Genomic DNA, 23,930 nt, shown 5'->3' on the forward strand with positions numbered 1-23,930 from the left:
TCTACGTTCTCCAGAGATGCCGCCTGACCCGCTGAGTTATCCAGCCCTCTGTGTCATTTCGAGGCAGCATCTGTTCTCAGTTAGAATGGCACAGTCAATGTGCAATAGTCTTGACAATCTAAGCCTTTTTTTTTTGTTACTTGTGTTTTTGTTTGTCTGAGGGAACTTTGCAGTCCCAGATAACTTAATTGTGCCTTTATTTTTTAATAAATAGCTGGGATTGGGAAGGGGGAAATTCGGGAATGTTTATAAATTCAGAGGGACTGAAGGAAGGCCAACGAGAAAGGGTGGGAGTAAGATCAGAGGGGAAGTGCTCAGAACAGGACAACGACCAAGTTAGTTCCCCAGAGATACATTGCTATTAAAGTATCTAAACATGCAGATTGAAGGGAGCAAGGGGCCACCGTGAAGGGAGAGGGGGGAAGGGGGAGGGGGCGGGAGTGGAACAGCCCCATCACATGATTTAACAGGAAATATTATTTACATATTTATAGTCAAAATGGTAAATTACTATTTATGTAAGTCATGTTCACAAGGATAGGAGCATTCAGCCCAATGAGGCCACTCCACCATTCAGTCATGGCTGATCTATCTCTCCCTCCTAACCCCATTCTCCTGCCTTCTCCCCATAATCCCTGACACCCGTACTAATCAAGAATTAATCTATCTCTGCCTTAAGAATATCCAGTGACTTGGCCTCCACACCCGTCTGTGGCAATGAATTCCACAGATTCATCAACCACCCTCTGACAAAAGAAATTCCTCCTCATCTCCTTCCTAAAGAGTCGAGGGATATGGGGGGAAGGCAGGAACGGGGTACTGATTGTGCATGATCAACCATGGTCACGGTGAATGGCGGTGCCGGCTCGAAGGGCCGAACGGCCTCCTGTTGCACCTATTGCCTATTGTCTATTGCAAAGGGACATCCTTTAATTCTGAGGCTGTGGCCTCTGGTCCTTGACTCTCCCACTTGTGGAAACATCCTCTCCACATCCACTCTCATAGAGGGAGTACAAAGAAGGTTCACCAGATTGATTCCTGGGGTGGCAGGACTTCCATATGAAGAAAGACTGGATAGACTCAGCTTGTACTCGCTGGAATTTAGAAGATTGAGGGGGGATCTTATAGAAACTTACAAAATTCTTAAGGGGTTGGGACAGGCTAGATGCAGGAAGATTGTTCCCGATGTTGGGGAAGTCCAGAACAAGGGGTCACAGTTTAAGGATAAGGGGGAAGTCTTTTAGGACCGAGATGAGAAAGTTTTTTTTCACACAGAGAGTGGTGAATCTGTGGAATTCTCTGCCACAGAAGGTAGTTGAGGCCAGTTCATTGGCTATATTTAAGAGGGAGTTAGATGTGGCCCTTGTGGCTAAAGGGATCAGGGGGTACGGAGAGAAGGCAGGTACAGGATATTGAGTTGGATGATCAGCCATGATCATATTGAATGGCGGTGCAGGCTCGAAGTGAAGTGAATAGTGAAGCATAGTGAAGCACCTATTTTCTATGTCCAGGCCTTTCACTATTCGGTACGTTTCAATGAGGTCAATCCTCATGCTTCTAAACTCCAGCGAGTACAGGACCAGTGCCGTCAAAACGCTCATCATACGTCCACCCGCTGGTTTCTGGGATCATTCTCGTGAACCCTTTGCAGGTTCTCCCTGAGTTTCCCAGAGTGGGCTTCCCCTGGGTGCCCAAGTTTCCTTGCGCACCAGGGGGGTTTGTTGGACCAATGGCTCTGTGTAATTGCCCCGACTTTGCAGGAAGTGGGTGACAAAGTGGGGTAACAGAGAACTAACGTCAACGGTTGGCCACTGGTCGGCGTGGATTCGGTGGGCCGAAGGGCCTGTTTACAACGCCGTGTCTCTAAACTAAACTAAACTAAACTCGAAACTAAACTGAGGATGTTTCTCGACCAGAAAGGTCCCCCGTTCCGTCTCTCCAGAGATGCTGCCTGTCCCGCTGAGTTACTCCGGCTTTTTATGTCTGTCTTCGGTGTAAACCAGCGTCTGCAGTTCCTTCCTACACAAAACTCAAGACAGAAGTCGAATAAAGCAAATTACTTGCATAGAACGTAAAGTATCTTTAGCGGGTCAGGCAAATTCTCTTGAGGACATGGACAGGCGACGTTTCAGGTCGGGACCCTTCTTCAGACTCTGGTTTTCTACGCACGATTCCAGCATCTGCAGTACGTTGTGTCTCCAAACCGAATTACTGGTTTCCCATTAGCAAGGGTGATACACTGAGCTCTGATTAAAAACCATCAAACGATTTTGGTGAGTCCTGTCCAAAGGCATTAAAAACCACAAGATGCATTTTCGGTACCAGTTTTATTTCTATGTCATCCTGACTGGATGCCAGACATATTCTTCGGTTTCCTGAAGTAACACTTGTAAAAAAAAAAAAACTTTTATAGGGCCTACAGAACAATCTAGCAATTCCCTTGTGACACAATATTCTGTAGACTGAAAACGATTGTATACTTAGAGTCATCGAGTCAGAGAGTGACACAGTCTTGAAACAGGCCCTTCGGCCCAACTTGCCCACACCGGCCAACAATGTCCCAGCCACACTAGTCCCACCTGCAGGAATTCTCTGCCACAGAAGGCAGCGGAGGCCAATTCTCTAAATGCATTCAAGAGAGAGCTAGATAGAGCTCTTAAGGATAGCGGAGTCAGGGGGTATGGGGAGAAGGCGGGAATGGGGTACTGATTGAGAATGATCAGCCATGATCACATTGAATGGCGGTGCTGGCTCGAAGGGCCGAATGGCCTCCTCCTGCACCTATTGTCTATTGTCTGCCTGCGCTTGGTCCATATCCCTCCAAACGTCCTATCCATGTACCTGTCCCGATTGTTTCTTAAACGTTGGGATAGTCCCAGCCTCAACTACCTCCTCTGGCAGCTTGTTCCATACACCCACCACCCTTTGTGTGAAAAGGTTATGCCTCAGATTCCTATTAAATCATTTCCCCTTCACCTTGAACCCATGTCCCCTGGTCTTCGATTGCCCTAATAGGGGCAAGAGATTCTGTGCATCCGCCCGATCTATTCCTCTCATGATTCCCCTATCTGCTGCGCCGCAGAATGCATCTGTCTGGCCTCTGATCACGTAGTAACAGTAACAGTGTCTGGGGGAATTCCGTGGCTGAGACCATCTATTCCTCCAAGATGAGGTCGAGGCACAGCCAAGGGAGTGACGGAGGGACCTAAAAGGAAAAGGTCTAAATATAAACCAATGATACAGAGATTCAGCCATCATCGCCCTCCCACGCACATTCCACGGGTCATAAGTGATAGGAATAGAATTAGGCCATTTTGGCCCATCACGTCTACTCTGCCATTCAATCGTGGCTGATCAATCTCTCCCCTCCTCAACCCCATCCTCCCGCCTTCTCCCCAAAACCTCCGACACCTGTACTCATCAAAAATCTATCTATCTCTGCCTTAAAAAAATATTCACTGACCTGGCCTCCACAGCCTTCTGTAGTGAAGAATTCCACAGATTCACCACCCCTCTGACTAAAGAAATTTCTCCTCATCTCCTTCCTAAACAAGACGTCCTTTAATTCTGAGGCTATGACCTCTAGTCCTGGACTCTCCCACTAGTGGAAACATCCTCTCCACATCCACTCTATCCAAGCCTTTCACTGTTCTGTACGTTTAGAAACATGATAGAAACATAGCAAATAGGTGCAGGAGGAGGCCATTCGGCCCTTCGAGCCAGCACCGCCATTCATTGTGATCATGGCTGATCATCCCCAATCAAATACCCCGTGCCTGCCTTCTCCCCATATCCCTTGATTCCACTAGCCCCTAGAGCTCTATCTAACTCTTTCTTAAATCCATCCAGTGATTTGGCTTCCAGTGCCCTCTGTGGCAGAGAATTCCACAAATTCACAACTCTCTGGGTGAAAAAGTTTTTTCTCACCTCAGTTTTAAATGGCCTCCCCATTATTCTAAGACTGTGGCCCCTGGTTCTGGACTCGCCCAACATTGGGAACATTTTTCCTGCATCTAGCTTGTCCAGTCCTTTTATAATTTTCAATGTTTCTATAAGATCCCCTCTCATCCTTCTAAACTCTCCAGCGAATACAAGCCCAGTCTTTTCAATCTTTCCTCATATGACAGTCCCGCCATCCCAGGGATCAATCTCGTGAACCTACGATGCACTGCCTCAATTCCAAGGATGTCCTTCCTCGAATTGGGAGACCAAAACTGTACACAATACTCCAGATGTTTGAATGAGGTTCACCCCTCATTCTTCTAAACTCCAGCGAGTGCTGGCAAACGGTCATGGTAGGTTAACCCACTTATTCCTGGGATCATTCTTGTATACCTTCTCCTTGCCCTCTTCAGAGCCAGCACATCTTTCCTCAGGTACGGGCCCCAAAATTGCTAGGACAGGAAAATTGCCGAGCACAGGCCCAGTGCCGACAAACTGGAGTTCCCGGTGTGTACAATAGACAATAGACAATAGGTGCAGGAGGAGGCCATTCGGCCCTTCGAGCGAGCACCGCCATTCAATGTGATCATGGCTGATCATTCTCAATCAGTACCCCGTTCCTGCCTTCTCCCCATACCCCCTGACTCCGCTATCCTTAAGAACTCTATCCAGCTCTCTCTTGAATGCATTCAGAGAATTGGCCTCCACTGGTGCCTTTTCATTTTTGGCAATTGTCTCCCACCTCCTCTTGCAAAGGTGCTGAGGCATGCGCTGGTGCAATTCCACGGGTGTGTGCCTTCCTCGAGTGTAAACCGAGACAGCGAGTATCAGCAGCCTCTGCAGTCGTAGCGAGCCGCACAGTCGCCGACGAGATGTGCAGGGGTTAACTGCAGATGCTGGGATTAACTGCAGATGCTGGTTAACACCCAAGATAGACACAACATGTTGGAGTAACTCGGCGGGACAGGCAGCATTTCTGGAGAGAAGGAATAGTTTTAGTTTAGTTTCGCGATACAGCGCGAAAACAGGCCCCTTCGGCCCACCGAGTCCACACCGACCAGCGATCCCCGCGCACCAACACTGTCCTACACACTGACCCGCTGAGTTACTCCAGCGCTTTGTGTCCATCTTTGACAATAAAGTAACATTGGTCGAACCAAATCTGGTGAGTATTGATATGAGATGTTAACTGGCTAACATGAGATGTTAATAGCTTCCAGGAATCAGTTCAGAGAGAGGCGAGTGGGTGTCTAAAGATAGACACAAAACGCTGGAGTAACTCAGCGGGTCAGACAGCATCTCTGGAGAAAAGGAATAGGTGACGTTTCGGGTCGAGACCCTTCTTCAGACTGAGAGTCGGGGAGGGGGGGGGGGGGGAAGGAAACGAGAGATATGGACGGTGATATAGAGAGATATAGAACAAATGAGTGACAGATATGCAAAAAGTAACGACGATAAAGGAAACAGGCCATTGTTAGCTGTGGACTAGGTGAAAACGAGTTACAATGAGACAATAGACAATAGGTGCAGGAGGAGGCCATTTGGCCCTTGGAGCTAGCACTGCCATTCAATGTGATCATGGCTGATCATTCACAATCAGCACCCCGTTCCTGCCCTCTCCCCATACCCCCTGACTCCGCTATCCTTGAGCTCTATCTAACTCTCTCTTGAAAGCATCTGGAGAATTGGCCTCCACTGCCTTCTGAGGCAGATAATTCCACAGATTTACAACTCTCTGAGTGAAAGAGTTTTTCCTCATCTCCGTTCTAAATGGCCTACCCCTTATTCTTAAACTGTGGCCCCTGGTTCTGGACTCCCCCAACATTGGGAACATGTTTCCTGCCTCTAGCAGGAAATCCCTGAATAATCTTATATGTTTCAATAAGATCCCCTCTCATCCTTCTCAATTCCAGTGTATACAAGATCAGTCGTTCCAGTCTTTCAACATATGATAGTCTCGCCATTCCGGGAATTAACCTAGTAAACCTACGCTGCACTCCCTCAATAGCAAGAATGTCCTTCCTCAAATTTGGAGACCAAAACCGCACACAGTACTCCAGGTGCGGTCTCACTAGGGCCCTGTACAACTGCAGAAGGACTTCTTTGCTCCTACACTCTACTCCTCAACTCCAGACAACAGAACGTCTTTGAAACTAGTACAACGACTAGGGTGGGGGAGGGACAGAGAGAGAGAGAGGGGATGCAAGGGTTACTTGAAGTTAGAGAAAACAATATTCATCACGCACGGTTGTAAGCCGCCCAAGTGGGTGCTCAACTGGATTCTGGGTAACCACCAATGCTGACTGATACCACAACAACGTACTGTTACCCGCTTTGATGCTGCAACCCAGGAAAGGATGTCTATAGGTCACGGCACATTATTAGAAAATGTATACAATAATATTATTCTCGGTAAATTAATGTATTTAGGGCTCACTTGAAACCACAGCTCAGCTTGTGCCAGTGGGCACTTTTAGCAGGTGAGTAGAACAAAAAAAAGATGAAAGCACTTTATTTAATTTAGTTTAGAGATAAGTTCATAACTTATAGGAGCTGAATTAGGCCATCAGGCCCATCAAGTCTCCTTGCCATTCAATCATGGCTGATCTATCTCTCCCTCTCAACCCCGTTCTCCTGCCTTTTACCCATAACACCTGGCACCCGTACTCAAGGAGCCATTTTGCTTATCAAGAATCTGTCAAATCTCCACCTTAAAATTATCCATTGATTTGGCCTCCACAGCCTTCTGTGGCATTGACCTCCACAGATTTGCCACCCTCTGATTAAAGAGATTCTTCCACATCCCCTTTTTAGACAATAGACAATAGGTGCAGGAGGAGGCCATTCGGCCCTTCGAGCCAGCACCGCCATTCAATGTGATCATGGCTGATCATTCTCAATCAGTACCCCGTTCCTGCCTTCTCCCCATACCCCCTGACTCCGCTATCCTTAAGAGCTCCATCTAGCTCTCTCTTGAATGCATTCAGAGAATTGGCCTCCACTGCCTACTGAGGCAGAGAATTCCACAGATTCACAACTCTCTGACTAATTTTGCCCACTAATCTTCTATGAGGAACCTTATCAAAGGCTTTCTGAAAGTCAAGGTACACCACATCCACCGGCTGTCCCCTGTCAATTTTCCTAGTTACATCCTCAAAGAATTCCAGAAGATTATTAAAGCATGATTTCCCCTTCGTAAATCCATGCCGACTCGGAACAATCCTGTTACTACTATCCAAATGCTCCGCAATTTTGTCTTTTATAATTGACTCCAGCATCTTCCCCACCACTGATGTCAGACTAACTGGTCTATAATTTCCTGTTTTCTCTCTCCCGTCTTTCTTAAAAAGTGGGACAACATTAGCTACCCTCCAATCCACAGGAACTGATCCTGAATCTATAGAACATTGGAAAATGATCACCAATGCGTCCACAATTTCTAGTGCCACCTCCTTAAGTACTCTGGGATGCAGACCATCGGGCCCTGGGGATTTATCAGCCTTCAGTCCCATCAATCTACCCAACACCATTTCCTGCCTAATGCGGATTTCCTTCAGTTCCTCCGTCACCCTAGGATCTCTGGCCACTAGAACATCTCTGAGATTGCTTGTATCTTCCTTAGTGAAGACAGATCCAAAGTACCGGTTCAACTCGTCTGCCATTTCCTTGTTCCCCATACTAAATTCCCCTGCTTCTGTCTTCAAGGGACCCACATTTGCCTTGACTATTTTTTTCCTCTTTACATCCCTAAAAAAGCTTTTACTATCCTCCTTTATATTATTGGCTAGTTTACCCTCGTACCTCATCTTTTCTCCCCTTATTGCCTTCTAAGTCATCTTTCTAAAGGTACGTCCTTTTATTCTGAGGCTGTGACCTCTAGTCCTGGACTCTCCTACTAGTGGAAACATCCCCTCCACATCCACTCTATCCATGCTTTCACTATTCCATATGTTTCAATGATCCTTCATCCTCTCATCCTTCTAAAGATACAGCATGGCCCAGCAAGCCGGCGGCCACCCGAACACGAGTACTATGTTATCCCAGTTTCACATCCTACACACTAGGGTGCAATTTACAGAAGATAATTAGCCTACAAAACCCCGACGTCTCTGCAAAGTGGGAGGAAACCGGAGCACCTGGAGGAAACCCACGCGGTCACAGGGAGAACGTACAAACTCCTCACAGACAGCGCCCGTAGTCAGGGTTTGAAGCCAGGCCTCTGGCGCTGTGAGGCAGCAACTCTACCGCTGCACCGTCGTGCCACCTTGTTTGGTTGTTTTTGTTTTGATGTTGTTTTGTAAAACCGATGTGCCGATTTCTGTTGTTTATTGACAGGGTGTGGCTTCGGGGTCAAGTCTTGTATTATTGTCCACATTCCAGCTTGCTACAGTGCAGCACCTCCCTCCAGAGCCTCCACAGTCTAGGCTGGGAAACTTGTCCTTTAGAGTCACACAGCGTGGAAACAGGCCCCTCAGCCCAACTTGCCCACACCGGCCACCATGTCCCATCTACACTAGTCCCGCCTAAACAGGACAGGTTTAGAGGGATATGTGTTTGGTCCATATCCCTCTAAACCTGTCCTATCCATGTACCTGTCTAATTGTTTCTTAAACGTCACGATAGTCCCTGCCTCACCTACATCCTTTGGCAGCTTGTTCCATACACCCACCACCCTTTGTTTCAATACATTACCCCTCAGATTCCTATTAAATCTTTCCCCCTTCACCTTAAACCAATGTCCTCTGGTTCTCGATTCCCCTACTCTGGGCAAGAGACTCTGTGCGTCCACCCGATCTATTCCTCTCATGATTTTACACACCTCTTTAAGATCATCCCTCGTCCTCTTGCACGCCAAGGAATAGAGTCCCAGCCTGCTCAACCGCTCCCGATAGCTCACGCCCTCAAGACCTGGCAACATCCTCGTAAATCTTCTCTGTACCCTTTCCAGCTTGACAACATCTTTCCTAGAACATGTTGCCCAGAACTGAACACCACACACTAAATGCGGCCTAAATTCCAACTTTAGTGTGGTTAAATAGGGAGTTCCAGCAACTTAAAACAAGAAAAGCAAGAGGATGAGAATGTATTTCCAATTCAGGAAGGTGAGTAATTTGAAGGGAACTTGGAGCTGCCACTACTCTGGTTCAGTGGTAGAGGTCGTTTATTTGGCAGTGGCTGTTTAGCGTTGAAACAAGCAACCGCAGATGCGGGAATCTTGCATAGAACACTAGGGCGAGTCCAGAACCAGGGGCCACAGTCTTAGAATAAAGGGGAGGCCATTTAAAACTGAGGTGAGAAAAAACTTTTTAACCCAGAGAGTTGTGAATTTGTGGAATTCTCTGCCACAGAGGGCAGTGGAAGCCAAATCACTGGATGGATTTAAGAGAGAGTTAGATAGAGCTCTAGGGGCTTGTGGAATCAAGGGATATGGGGAGAAAGCAGGCACGGGTTATTGATTGTGGACGATCAGCCATGATCACAATGAATGGCGGTGCTGGCTCGAAGGGCCGAATGGTCTCCTCCTGCACCTATTTTCTCTGTTTCTATGTAACACAACGTGCAGAAACAAGGATCTGCAGATGCTGATTTACCCCCAAAAAAGACACAAAGTGCTGGAGTAACTCAGCGGGGACAGGCTGCATCTCTGGAGAACATGGAATGGTGATGTTCCGGGTCAGGATAAGTCCAATGTTATTAAAAGTGTTAAGAGTCTTAACTTGGCCACAAAGGCTGATAGTCCTGGTGGCGGCACTGGGTTAGAGTTTCAGGGGCCAGCCTGGCCTGGAGATGTTGTTGCTGTTTAGTTGTACATATGATGATAGACCAAACTTGAATTGACTTGGCAAGACACGGAGTGCTGGTGTCACTGAGTTTGAGTTTGGTTTCTCCGTTTGTATCACTCATTATCACATTCCCCACAGCCAACAATGGAGCATTGTGGACTCCACCTTTCCTCCACCGTCGGTGCGTTTTGCATATATTTAATTCATTTGTTCCATGTACCTTCTATACCTCTCATTTCCCTCTCCCCTGACACTCAGTCTGAAGAAGGGCCTCGACCCGAAACGTCGCCTATCTATCTCCCTTGCTCCAGAGATAAGACAATAGACAATAGACAATAGGTGCAGGAGTAGGCCATTCAGCCCTTCGAGCCAGCACCGCCATTCAATGCGATCATGGCTGATCACTCTCAATCAGTACCCCGTTCCTGCCTTCTCCCCATATCCCCTCACTCCGCTATCCTTAAGAGCTCTATCCAGCTCTCTCTTGAAAGCATCCAACGAACTGGCCTCCACTGCCTTCTGAGGCAGAGAATTCCACACCTTCACCACCCTCTGACTGAAAAAGTTCTTCCTCATCTCCGTTCTAAATGGCCTACCCCTTATTCTTAAACTGTGGCCCCTTGTTCTGGACTCCCCCAACATTGGGAACATGTTATCTGCCTCTAATGTGTCCAATCCCCTAATTATCTTATATGTTTCAATAAGATCCCCCCTCATCCTTCTAAATTCCAGTGTATACAAGCCCAATCGCTCCAGCCTTTCAACATACGACAGTCCCGCCATTCCGGGAATTAACCTAGTGAACCTACGCTGCACGCCCTCCATAGCAAGAATATCCTTCCTCAAATTTGGAGACCAAAATTGCACACAGTACTCCAGGTGCGGTCTCACCAGGGCCCGGTACAACTGTAGAAGGACCTCTTTGCTCCTATACTCAACTCCTCTTGTTATGAAGGCCAACATTCCATTGGCTTTCTTCACTGCCTGCTGTACCTGCATGCTTCCTTTCATTGACTGATGCACTAGGACACCCAGATCTCGTTGAACTCCCCCTCCTCCTAACTTGACACCATTCAGATAATAATCTGCCTTTCTATTCTTACTTCCAAAGTGAATAACCTCACACTTATCCACATTAAACTGCATCTGCCATGTATCCGCCCACTCACACAACCTGTCCAAGTCACCCTGCAGCCTTATTGCATCTTCCTCACAATTCACACTACCCCCCAACTTAGTATCATCTGCAAATTTGCTAATGGTACTTTTAATCCCTTCGTCTAAGTCATTAATGTGCTGACTGACCCGCTGAGTTGCGTGCTATCTAGTCAGTGGAAAGACAGTACATGACAGCATGCAATAAAAAGCTTTACACTGTACCTCGGTACACCTGATAATAAACTGAACTGCTTAAACTAAGCTAAGATGAGCTGAACTAAACTAAACTAAACTAAACTAAACTAAATTGAACTGAACTAAACTAGTCATAGAGTGATACAGTGTGTAAACGGGCCCTTCGGCCCAACTTGCCCGCATTGGCCAACAATGTCCCAGCTACACTAGTCCCACCTTCCCGCGTTTGGTCCATATTCCTCCAAACCTGTCCTATCCATGTACCCGCCTAACTCTTTCTTAAATGTTGGGTAGTCCCAGCCTCAACTACCTCCTCTGGCAGCTTGTTCCATATACCCACCACCCTCTGTGTGAAAGAGTCACCCCTCACATTCCTATTAAATCTTTTCCCCTTCACCTTGAATCCTCTGGTCCTCGAATCCCCCACTCTGGGCAAGAGATTCCGTGCGTCTACTCGATCTATTCCTCTCATGATTTTATACACAATAGTCTTTGACATTTTCAAGCTGGGGGAAAAAAAGGCTCTGAATGTCTACCCCGTCTGTCCGATTTCAGATTGCAGAGAATATCAAGTCACATATGAGCCAGAAAAAAAAGGACAATAGATTTTCTTTCCTAAGGGGCCATGGAGATATATGTTATTATTCAGCAAGCTTATTGGTAAAAGTGTATTCAGAGACACTTTTCAAAAAATGTTGATCATTTTGGTGTTGCCCCGTCACCTTGTGAGTGTGGGCTTCCTATATCCTGCACCAGAGTTTCTTGCCGATATTCTGCAAATTTCTCGTATTTCTGCATTTCTTCCACGCATTGAATGACGTGTATAAATGTCCACTTCAATTTTTTTTTAAAGCTGTAACAACAAGGGTGGCTCGTTGGCGCAGCAGTAGAGTTACCTTACAGCGCCAGAGACCTGGGTTCGATCCTGACTACGGGTGCTCGTCTGAACGGATTTTGTACGTTCTCCCCGTGACCTGCGTGGGTATTCTCCGGGTGCTCCGGTTTCCTCCCGCACTGCAAAAACGTACAGGTTTGTGGGTTAAATTGGCTTCAGTAAAGATTGTAAATTGTCCCTAGTGTGTGCAGGATAGTGTTAGCGTGTGGGGGGGGGGGGGGGGGGGGGGATTGCACTCAGTGGGCTGAAGGGCCTGTATCTCTAAACTATCCGGTCCTAAGGAACACGTCTGAATCTAGAGTAACAGTTCATTTCTATAGCAACAGTGGGGTCTAACTGGACTGGAAAATGTTCATCTTATCTTTTGCGGCAGTGCCCTATAAAAGTCTTTGTGTGGGTGGCAGGCGTTTAAATATAATGCTGATCTTTAGCGTGTGGGTTAAGTGTCGGAAGATAAAAGGGGTGAAAAGGAGACTAAAGATGTTGCTGTCTATATTTAATTTAAACTTAATTGCGTACAGTTCATGAGCTTATCTGGGGTACAGATGCAAAACTATATTCTTGTATTTTTACAAATTACAAGAAACCTAGAATTAATATTGATGTAATTCCAATAGGTTCCTCGATATAACCAGCAACCAAAGAAGAATTCATGGCATCAATGTTAATCATGATGGGAATAAATAGGGTGAATGTAACAGAATCTCTTAATGAGGGGGAGGGGATTTAAGGAACAGAGGACATGGGTTTAACTTGACTCAGAGGGCGGTGGGTAAATGGAACGAGCTGCCAGAGGTGGTAATTGAGGCAGGTTAGAGATACAGCTCGGAAACAGGCCCTTCGGCCCACCCAGTCCGCGCCGACCAACGATTCCCGTACACAAGCACTATCCGACACACTCGGGACAATTTACAATATTTGCCGAAGACAAATTAACCTACAAACCTGTACGTCTTTGGAGTGTGGGAGGAAACCGGAGCACCCGGGGAAAATTGTCAGGAATATGGACAGGAAAGAATGAGAGGGATATGGGCCAAACACAAGCAAATGGGATTAATTTAGATGGAGCATCTTTGTCGGCATAGATTAGTTGTGCCATGGGGCCTGTTCCTGTGCTGTGTGACTCTATGACAATGACATATTATAGTCATAGAGTCATAGAATGATACAGTGTGGAAACAGGCCCTTCGGCCCAACTTGCCCACACGGGCCAACATGTCCCAGCTACACTAATCCCACCTGTCTGCGTTTGGTCCATATCCCTCCAAACCTGTCCTATCCATGTACCTGTCTAACTGTTTCTTAAACGTTGGGATAGTCCCCGCCCCAACTACCTCCTCTGGCAGCTTGTTCCACACACCCACCACTCTTTGTGTGAAAAATATACCCCTCAGATTCCTATTAAATCTTTTCCCCTTCGTCTTAAACTTATGTCCTCTGGTTCTCGATTCACATACTGTGGGCAAGAGACTCTGTGCATCTACCCGATCTATTCCTCTCATGATTTTGTACACTTCTATAAGATCACCCCTCGTCCTCCTGCGCTCCAGGGAATAGTGTCCTAGCCTACTCACTAGAGCCTAGCTTACTAGAACCAAACGTATAAGATTATTAAGGGGTTGGACTCGTTAGAGGCAGGAAACATGTTCCCAATGTTGGGGGAGTCCAGAACAAGGGGCCACAGTTTAAGAATAAGGGGTAGGCCATTTAGAACTGAGATGAGGAAAAACCTTTTCAGTCAGAGAGTTGTGAATCTGTGGAATCAGAAGGCAGTGGAGGCCAATTCTCTGAATGCATTCAAGAGAGAGCTAGATAGAGCTAGATAGAGCTCTTAAGGATAGCGGAGGCAGGGGGTATGGGGAGAAGGCAGGAACGGGGTACTGATTGAGAATGATCAGCCATGATCACATTGAATGGCGGTGCTGGCTCGAAGGGCCGAATGGCCTCCTCCTGCACCTATTGTCTATTGTCTATTGTCTACTCAAATTCTCCCTATAGTTCAGACCCTCTAGTCTTGGCAACATCCTCGTAAATCTTCTCTGTACCTTTTCCATCTTGACAACATATTTCCTCTAACATGGTGCTCAGGACTGAACACAATACTCTACATGTGGTCTCACCAGCGTTTTATACAACTGCAACATGACCTTCTATGCTCAATACTCTGACTGATGAAGGCCAATGTGCCAAACGCCTTTTTGACCACCTTCTCGACCTGCGATTTGACCTTCAAGGAACCAAGCACGTGCACTCCTAGATCCCTCTGCTCTCCAACACTCCCCAGAGCCCTTCCATTCACTGTGTAGGTCCTGCCCAAGTTAGACTTCCCAAAATGCAACACCTCACATTTTTCCGTATATATTGGATTGAGGCAGGTTTTGAAAACAGAGAGGCTTAGCTCTCTGTTTCTTCGAGTGAACACTTTATTGATGTGGTTCTGAGCTATACACACGGGGACTGTTCTGGAGACTATTCTCCAGAGTTGCTGCCCGTCCCGCTGATTTACTCCAGCCTTTTGTGTCCATCTTCAGTTTAATCCAGCATCTGCAGTTCCTTCCTACACAAGACTGTTCTGGATCTCATCTTATAGAGGTGTACAAAATCTTGAGAGGAATAGATCGGGTAGACAGAGTCTCTTGCCCAGAGTTGGTGAATCGAGGCAGGTACTATCGCAACGTTTAAGAAACATTCGGACATGTACATGGATAGGACAGGTTTAGAGGGTATGGGCCAAACACAGGTAGGTGGGACCAGTGTAAATGGGACATGTTGGCTGGGGTGGGCAGGTTGGGCCGATGGGCCTGTGCCTATGATTCTCTAGCTTATACCTTGTTTGATGAGCTCTGCCAGGCTATCAGAGGAAAACAGTAGCTTGTTGCCCCTCTGGTTCCTGTTAAATCTTCCCCTTTTCATCTTAAATCTATGTCCTCTGGTTCATCATTTCCCTACTCTGCATAAAAGACTCTGTGCATTTATCCCATCCATTCTCCTCGTGATTTTGCACACTTCTATAAGATCACCCCTCGTCCTCCTGTGTTCCAAGGAATAAAGTCCCAGCCTGCTCAACGTCTTCCCCCGTAGCTCAGACCCTCGAGTCCTGGCAACATCCTCGTAAATCTTCACTGCAGCCGATCCAGGTTAACGTCTTTCCGATAGAGGGTGATCAAAATTGAAGGTAATATTCCAAATGTGGCCTCACCAAGGCTTTTGAAAACCACATATTCCCTGGGCTGTGAAGAAATAGTCAAGGGAGTCAGTAGCCAAGAGTGTAGGAAGGAACTGCAGATGCTGGTGTAAGCCGAAGATAGACACAAAATGCCGGAGTGACACAGTAGGTCAGACAACATCCCTGGAGAAAAGGAATAGGTGACATTTCGGGTCGAGACCCTTCTTCAGACTGAATATTCCTTTTCTCCAGAGATGCTGTCTGACCCACTGATCAGCTGAGCAAAAAGCTGATCCAGCTTTTTGTCTCTATCAATAGTCAAGAGTGTTTAATTGTCAATAGTAACAACAATGGAACAATGAAATTCGTACTTGCAGCAGCCTAACAGGAACAGCATCTCATATTTCGCTTGGGCAGCTTACAGCCCAGTGATATGAATATAGGTTTCTCTAACTTCAAGAAACCCCGGCATTCCCTCTCTCTCCATCCCACCCCCACCCAAGTCACACCAGCGTCTCGTTCTCACCTGTCAAAACAGCTAACAATGACCTGTTTCCCTTATCATCGTTAATTCTTTTGCATATATTTCATTCATTTGTTCTGTATATCTCTCTATATCACCGTCTATATCTCTCATTTCCCTCTCCCCTGACTCTAGTCTGAAGAAGGGTCTCGACCCGAAACGTCACCCATTCCTTCTCACCAGAGATGCTGCCTGTCCCGCTGAGTTGCTCCAGCACTCCATAACAGGCCCATAAATGCAATGCATATAGATTGTAAAAAATCAGTAAATTAATAGCCCCAATATTAATGCAAAAAAAAAACCAAGTCCTTAGTGTAACCCAAGACAGGCTATAATTCATCAGTTGGTGTTGTGTGGTGTTCAGGAGCCTGATGGTTGTTGGGAAGAATGTTTGCAGGCACTGGGCCTGTACTCGCTGGAGTTTAGAAGAATGAGGGGGGACCTCATTGAAACATACAGAATAGTGAAAGGCCTGGATAGAGTGGATGTGCAGAGGATGTTTCCACTAGTGGGAGAGTCTAGGACTAAAGGTCATAGCCTCAGAATTAAAGGACGTTCTTTTAGGAAGGAGATGAGGAGCAATTTCTTTAGTCAGAGGGTGGTGAATCCGTGGAATTCTTTGTCACAGAAGGCTATGGAGGCCAAGTCAGTGGATATTTTTAAGGCAGAGAGAGATAGATTCTTGATTAGTGCGGGTGTCAGGGGTTATGGGGAGAAGGCAGGAGAATGGGGTTAGGAGGGAGAGATAGATCAGCCATGATTGAATGGCGGAGGGGACTTGATGGGCCTAATGGACTAATTCTGCTCCTATTAGTCATGACCTTATGACCTGAAGAATCTATTTTTGAATTTGGGACCTGAGAACAGACGAAGCACTTGCAGATTTGCCTTGCCTGATCCTTTGTTAACTTGTCTGGTACAGATGTCAGCCTAGTTACTTTAAATAGGTTAACACCTCAGTACTGTGGTTGAAAGAATATCACACCGTAATAGCTCCAACCTTTTCTGACCTTTAATCCTGACCAGACGAGGTTTACTCACGTTTTGATGTCTGTTGTGCACTTAGGGAAGCCAGATGAAATATGTGTGGTAGTACATTGTTAATAATCGTTGTTCATTAAGAACAAAAAGAACAATAAACTGGAACTGACCCAAATATCAGAGCCTTTGGAATTTTAGACTTTAGAATTTAGAGATACAGTGCAGAAACAGGCCCTTCGGCCCACCCTGTCCGCGCCAACCAGCAATCACCCAGTACACTAGTACACGAGCACCATCCGACACACTACATGAGAGGAGATCTTATCGAAACGTATAAGATTATTAATGGGTTGGACACGTTAGAGGCAGAAAACATGTTCCCAATGTTGGGGGAGTCCAGAACAAGGGGCCACAGTTTAAGAATAAGGGGTAGGCCATTTAGAACTGAGATGAGGGAAATCTTTTTCAGTCAGAGAGTTGTGAATCTGTGGAATTCTCTGCCTCGGAGGGCAGTGGAGGTCAATTCTCTGAATGCATTCAAGAGAGAGCTAGATAGAGCTCTTAAGGATAGCGGAGTCAGGGGGTAATGGGAGAAGGCAGGAACGGGGTACTGATTGAGAATGATCAGCCATGATCACATTGAATGGCGGTGCTGGCTCGAAGGGCCAAATGGCCTCCTCCTGCACCTATTGTCTATTGTCTACTAGGGACAATTTACAATTTTACTAAAGCAAATTAAGTTCTTAGGTTGTAGGAGCAGCATTAGACCATTCGGCCCATCAAGTCTACTACGCCATTCAATCATGGCTGATCTATCGTTCCCTCTCAACCCCATTCTCCCGCCTTCTCCCCGTAACCCTTAAGAGCCGTACTAATCAAGAACCTATCAATCTCCACCGTAAAAAAATATGGATTGACTCGGCCTCCACAGCTGTCTGTGGCGATGAAATCCACAGATTCACCACCTTCTGACTAAAGAAATTCCTCTTCATCTCCTACCGAAAGGTACGTCCTTTTATTCTGAGGCTGTGGCCTCTGGACCGAGACTCTCCCACTAGTGGAAACATCCTCTCCACGTCCATTCTATCCAAGCATTTCACTATTCGGTTAAGTTTCAATGTGGTTCCCCCCCCCCCATCCTTCTAAACTCCAGCGAGTACAGGCCCAGTGCAGGCCAATGCTCATCATATGTTAACTCAAATCATCCCTGGGATAATTCTCGTAATGCCTCCTCTGTAAAGATTTTACTCGAAATCTTTTGTAATTCTTCATTTATTTTGTCGCGTTAATGGACCTCGATAATCCATGAAAGGCACTGACAAGCTTGTAGTAAAGAATAAACAAGATAGACGCAAATACCCTGGAGTAACTCAGCGGGACAGGCAGCATCTCTGGAGAGAAGGAATGGGTGACGTTTTCGGGTCGAGACAATTCTCTCCAGAGATGCTGCCTGTCCCGCTGAGTTACTCCAGCTTTTTGTGTCTATGTTCGGTTTAAACCAGCACCTGCAGTTCCTTCCTACACATAAAGAATAAACAAGATTGTTTTCAATAGAAATTAAAACCGAGCGGGATGGACAAACAATAGACAATAGACAATAGACAATAGGTGCAGGAGGAGGCCATTCGGCCCTTTGAGCCAGCACCGCCATTCAATGTGATCATGGCTGATCATTCTCAATCAGTACCCCGTTCCTGCTTTCTCCCCATACCCCCTGACTCCGCTATCCTTAAGAGCTCTATCTAGCTCTCTCTTGAATGTATTCAGAGAATTGGCCTCCACTGCCCTCTGAGGCAGAGAATTCCACAGATTCACAACTCTCTGACTGAAAAAGTTTTTCCTCATCTCTGTTCTAAATGGCCTACCCCTTATTCTTAAACTGTGGCCCCTTGTTCTGGACTCCCCCAACATTGGGAACATGTTTCCTGCCTCTAACGTGTCCAACCCCTTAATAATCTTATACGTTTCGATAAGATCCCCTCTCATCCTTCTAAATTCCAGTGTATACAAACCTAGTCGCTCCAGTCTTTCAACATATGACAGTCCCGCCATTCCGGGAATTAACCTAGTAAACCTACGCTGCACGCCCTCAATAGCAAGAATATCCTTCCTCAAATTTGGAGACCAAAACTGCACACAGTACTCCAGGTGCAGTCTCACTAGGGCCCTGTACAAATGCAGAAGGACCTCTTTGCTCCTATACTCAACTCCTCTTGTTATGAAGGCCAACATTCCATTGGCTTTCTGGGTGACAGCACCTCGCAGCGCCAGAGACCCGGGTTCGATCATGACTACGGGTGCTGTCTGTACAATTTGTACGTTCTCCCCGTGGCCTGCGCGGGTTTTCTCCGGGATCTCCGGTTTCCTCTCGCCGTCCGAAGACTCACAGGTTTGCGGTTAATTGCCTTGGCGTAAATATGAAGATTTGTCCCTGGTGTGCGCAGGGTCAGTGTTGATGTGCGGGGACCGCCGGTCGGCGCAGACCCGGTGGGCCGAAGGGCCTGTTTCCACGCTGCACCTCGAAAACCGAGCTGAACTGAAAACTGCCAACGTGGGAGCACCCATGTTAAAAAAACCTTGAATAAGGACCTGTGTGTAATAAAAATCATTCGGTATTCAGCGGCTGGCCTGAGATGAAAGGAGCATTCCGGTTTTGTTTCCTTTGGTAAGACATCAATTTACTCAGTTTTATTTATTTCTGGCAAGCAGTTAAAACAAGCACAGGCTGGCCAATGGCTGGTGTGACACCCAGGGCAAGGCAGCCCCGGCTTGTCAACCTTGTAAGGCAAGGAGTCACAGTAAAGGGTGGGACATGACATCTTCCTCGACTTCAGCGGTGGCAAGAGGCAGCCCCCGGTGATTTTAGCATCACAGGTGATAGGAAAACCTTACGCAACAAGTCCATTTGGCAGCGTTGTTGACTTTAGGCCCTGCCAGGGAGCTCGGGATAGGAAATAAATTCTCCAGCACAGTCTGAAGAACATTTGCCTTCCCACACGACATTATATTTAGGTTTATTTTTTTTTCTCTCTCTCTCTCTCTCTCTCTCTCTCTCTCTCTCTCTCTCTCTCTCTCTCTCTCTCTCTCTCTCCCGTTGAACAAAATGCAATTTTTCGGCTTCTTTTGGAGCCCGTCGCGTTTTTTCCCCCCCTGTTTTTCGAGTCGAAAAGCTGTTTACTCTGGAAAGGCCCGATGGAGATCATATATACATAGAAACTCAGTCACAGGAAATTCAATCTAAGTTTCATTTTGTTTGTTGTGAGGCCAGCTGAGAACGGGTTGGATTCAATATTTAGAGGAGGTGGCAAGGGAACAGGATGTGGGGGGAGGGGAGGAGGGGGTGAGGTGGGGGGGGGGGGGGGGGGAGAGGAGGGGTGGTTAAACGATCCGTTTCTTGCCCCAGAGAAGGGACAGATTGAGAGAGAGACTTGCTGCCTGCCGAGCATGAAGTCCAATGGAAGTGGAGTCTTGTCAGGGAACGGGATGGATAGTATAATTTGAAACTCAGGCAGCACCTCTGGAGAGAAGGAATGGCTGACCAGGAATGAGCAGGTTAACCTATGATGAGCGTTTGTTGGCACTGGGCCTGTACTCACTGGAGTTTAGAAGAATGAGGGGACGGGGGGACCTCATTGAACCATACAGAATAGTGAAAGGCTTGGATAGAGTCAAGTCAAGTCAAGTCAATTTTATTTGTATAGCACATTTAAAAACAACCCACGTTGACCAAAGTGCTGCACATCTGTTTCCACCAGTGGGAGAGTCTACGACTAGAGGTCATAGCCTCAGAATTAAAGGACGTTCTTTTAGGAAGGAGATGAGGAGAAATTTCTTCAGTCAGAGGGTGGTGAATCTGTGGAATTCTTTGCCACAGAAGGCTGTGGAGGCCAAGTCAGTGGATATTTTTAAGGCAGAGATCGATAGATTTTTGATTAAGTACGGGTGTCAGGGGTTATGGGGAGAAGGCAGGAGAATGGGGTTAGGTGGGAGAGATAGATTAGCCATGATTGAAAGGCGGAGTAGACTTGATGGGCCGAATGGCCTAATTCTGCTCCTAATCCTTATGACCTTTTCACCTTATGTGACGTTTCGGGTCGAGACTCTTCCTCGGACATTCACAGCATCTTTATAGGACTTTGGTTAGGCCGCATTTGGAGGATTGTATGCGGTTGTGGTCGTTCCATTGCAGGAAGGATGTGAAGGCTTTGGAGTGGGTGTAGAAGAGGTTTGGCTGCTAGAATTAGAGGGTGTGAGTTATAGGGAGGGGTTGTGGCGGCTTGCATTGTTTTCTCTCAAATGTCCGAGGTGAAGGGGCGACCCGATAGAAGTATGTGTAAGAAAGAACCGTAGATGCCGGTTTAAACCGAAGATAGACACAAAATGCTGGAGTTACTCAGCAGGACAGGCAGCATCTCTGGAGCGAAGGGATGGGTGACGCTTTGGGTCGAGACCCTTCTTCAGTCTGAAGAGGTGGGGGGCAGGGGGAGGGGGGAGTTAAACGCCCCATTTCTCCATTACTTGCCCCAGAGAAGGGACAGATTGAGAGAGAGATTTGCTGCCAGGACAGGCAGCATCTCTGGAGAGAAGGGATGGGTGACGTTTTGGGTCTAGACCCGAAGCATCACCCATTCCTTCTCTCCACAGATGCTGCCCGACCCACTGAGTTACTTACCCCAGCATGTGGTGTGTGACTTCAGTATAAACCAGCATCTGCTGTTCCTTCCTACACAGAAACATGGTAGTTGACCCGAACAAGGGGCGGCACAGTGGCTCAACGGTAGATATTGATAGATTATTGATTAGTGTGGGTGTCAGGGGTTATGGGGAGAAGGCAGGAGAATGGGGTTGAGAGGGAAAGATAGATCAGCCATGATTGAATGGCGGAGTCGGCTTGATGGGCCGAATGGCCTGATTCTGCTCCTATAACGTACAAACCTATGAGTTTAGTTTAGTTTAGTTTAGTTTATGGTCACGTGTACTGAGTTTAGTTTACTTTAGTTTATGGTCATGTGTACTGAGTTTAGATACAGCGTGGAAACAGGCCCCTCGGCCCACCGATTCCGCGCCGACCAGCGATCCCCGCACATTAACACTATCCTACCCACACTGGGGACAATTTTTACATCTACCAAGCCAATTAACCTGCATACTCCCACACGTCTTTGGAGTGTGGGAGGAAACCGAAGATCTCGGAGAAAACGCACGCAGGCCACGGGGAGAACGTACAAACTCTGTACAGACAAGCGCCCCTGGTCGGGATCGAACCTGGGATCTCTGGCGCCGCAAGCGTTGTGTGGTGGCAACTCTGCCGCTGCGCCAGCACTGCGCTGCCCAGTGCTTACAGTGGAAAGCTTTTATATTGCGTGCTGTCCAGTCGCGATCGCTGGGCGGCGCGGACTCAGTGACCCGTTTTCAGGCTGTATCTCCAAATAGCCTGCAAATCCCACACCCTGGGATTGAACCGGGATCGGCGGGGCAGTGAGGCCCCAGAACCACTGCTCTCTGTGCCACCCCCTAAGTCCTTTCCCGGTGGCCTGGCTAATATTTATCCTTCAACCAAATAAGAAATGTACATTATTAGGTCATGCGCTCATTATTATTTATGGGTCGTAGCTGTGTGTAAATTGGCCGCTGCCCTCCCTGCTGTACAAACGTGAATGAAATTAGAGTTGTTCATTGACAGCACCGTTCTGTCACCAGAGGTGCCATTCCGATGTGAGAATCTGCTCTCCGTTTTCCAAAAAAACGTAAAATTGTAAATGCACACACAATGTGCATGCATGCATGCGGTCTTGTGCAGGATGGAACTGCAGGTGCTGGCAGGTACAGGTATGTAGGTTAATTGGCTGGGCAAATGGAAAAAAAAATTAAAATTGTCCCTAGTGTGTGTAGGATAGTGTTAGTGTGCGGGGATCGCTGGGCGGCGCGGACCCGGTGGGCCGAAGGGCCTGTTTCCGCGCTGTATCTCTAAATCTAAATCTAAAATCCAAACCGAAGATAGACACAAAAAGCTGGAGTAACTCAGCTGGTCGGGCAGCACCTCTGTGGAGAAGGAATGGGTGACGTTTCGGGTCGAGATCCTTGCTATTGAGGGCGTGCAACGTAGGTTTACTAGGTTAATTCCCGGAATGGCGGGACTATCATATGTTGAAAGACTGGAGCGACTAGGCTTGTATACACTGGAATTTAGAAGGATGAGGGGAGATCTTATCGAAACGTATAAGATTATTAAGGGGTTGGACACTTAAGAGGCAGGAAACAAGTTCCCAATGTTGGGGGAGTCCAGAACAAGGGGCCACAGTTTAAGAATAAGGGGTAGGCCATTTAGAACGGAGATGAGGAAAAACTTTTTCAGTCAGAGAGTTGTGAATCTGTGGAATTCTCTGCCTCAGAAGGCAGTGGAGGCCAATTCTCTGAATGCATTCAAGAGAGAGCTGGATAGAGCTCTTAAGGATAGTGGAGTCAGGGGGTATGGGGAGAAAGCAGGAACGGGGTACTGATTGAGAATGATCAGCCATGATCACATTGAATGGCGGTGCAGGCTCGAAGGGCCGAATGGCCTCCTCCTGCACCTATTGTCTATTGTCTATTCAGACCCGTCTCGGGTCCAGTCTGGCGGGTCGAGAACAGAACCCTTCTTCGGGCTAGTCTGAAGAAGGGTCTCGGCCCGAAGCCTCACCCATTCCTTCTCCCCAGAGATGCTGCCCGTCCCGCTGAGTTACTCCAGCTTTTTGTGCCTGTCCTATGTAGTCGTGCACGGCGTTCTTTGGGTGCTCATCCACACAAACATCTGTTTTATTATTTAATTGAAAGTCGTGATACTCAAGCCAAGCTGTGAAGCAATGTCTGACTTCCTACGTCACTCTGCCAAGTTGTATAAAATCAACATTTAAAGGTAGCTTGGCAGGGGAGGAACGGTAAAATTCACCGAGCTGTTCAACACAATCTGTAACACCACAATCCGACTTCAATGCGCAGGGAATGGAGGGACGTGGATCACACACAGATAGAGATTAGTTTACCCTGGCCTGATGTTCAGCACGGGCATTGTGGGCCGAATGGCCTGTGCTACACTGTGTTGTACAGTCATAGAGGCGTACAGTGTGTAAACCGGCCCATCGGTTCGACTTTAGTTTTAGATTATTTTTTTTAGATTTAGAGATACAGGCTATCTAACAGGCCCTTCGGCCCATCGAGTCCGCGCCGCCCAGCGATCCCCGCACGCTAACACTATCCTACACACACTAGGGACAATTTTTACATTTACCCAGTCAATTAACCTACATG

The 23,930-nt window shown here is 47.2% G+C and overlaps 1 protein-coding gene across 9 annotated transcripts in view; it reads left to right on the forward strand.

Moving 5' to 3' along the window:
• rnls (renalase, FAD-dependent amine oxidase) overlaps window positions 1-23,930 on the forward strand; it is a 105,832-nt gene that overhangs the window by 71,361 nt on the left and 10,541 nt on the right. For 7 of the 9 annotated variants that reach the window (XM_078413158.1, XM_078413155.1, XM_078413160.1 and 4 more), the window contains one exon: window positions 11,932-12,108. The exons of the other annotated variants lie outside the window; for them this stretch is intronic. In XM_078413158.1, the coding sequence (XP_078269284.1) occupies window positions 11,932-12,108 (177 nt within the window). The remainder of the gene's footprint in view (window positions 1-11,931; window positions 12,109-23,930) is intronic. 9 annotated transcript variants of the gene reach the window in all.

The sequence above is a fragment of the Rhinoraja longicauda genome, chromosome 16 (genome assembly GCF_053455715.1).
Source record: "Rhinoraja longicauda isolate Sanriku21f chromosome 16, sRhiLon1.1, whole genome shotgun sequence".
Lineage (NCBI taxonomy): Eukaryota > Metazoa > Chordata > Chondrichthyes > Rajiformes > Arhynchobatidae > Rhinoraja > Rhinoraja longicauda.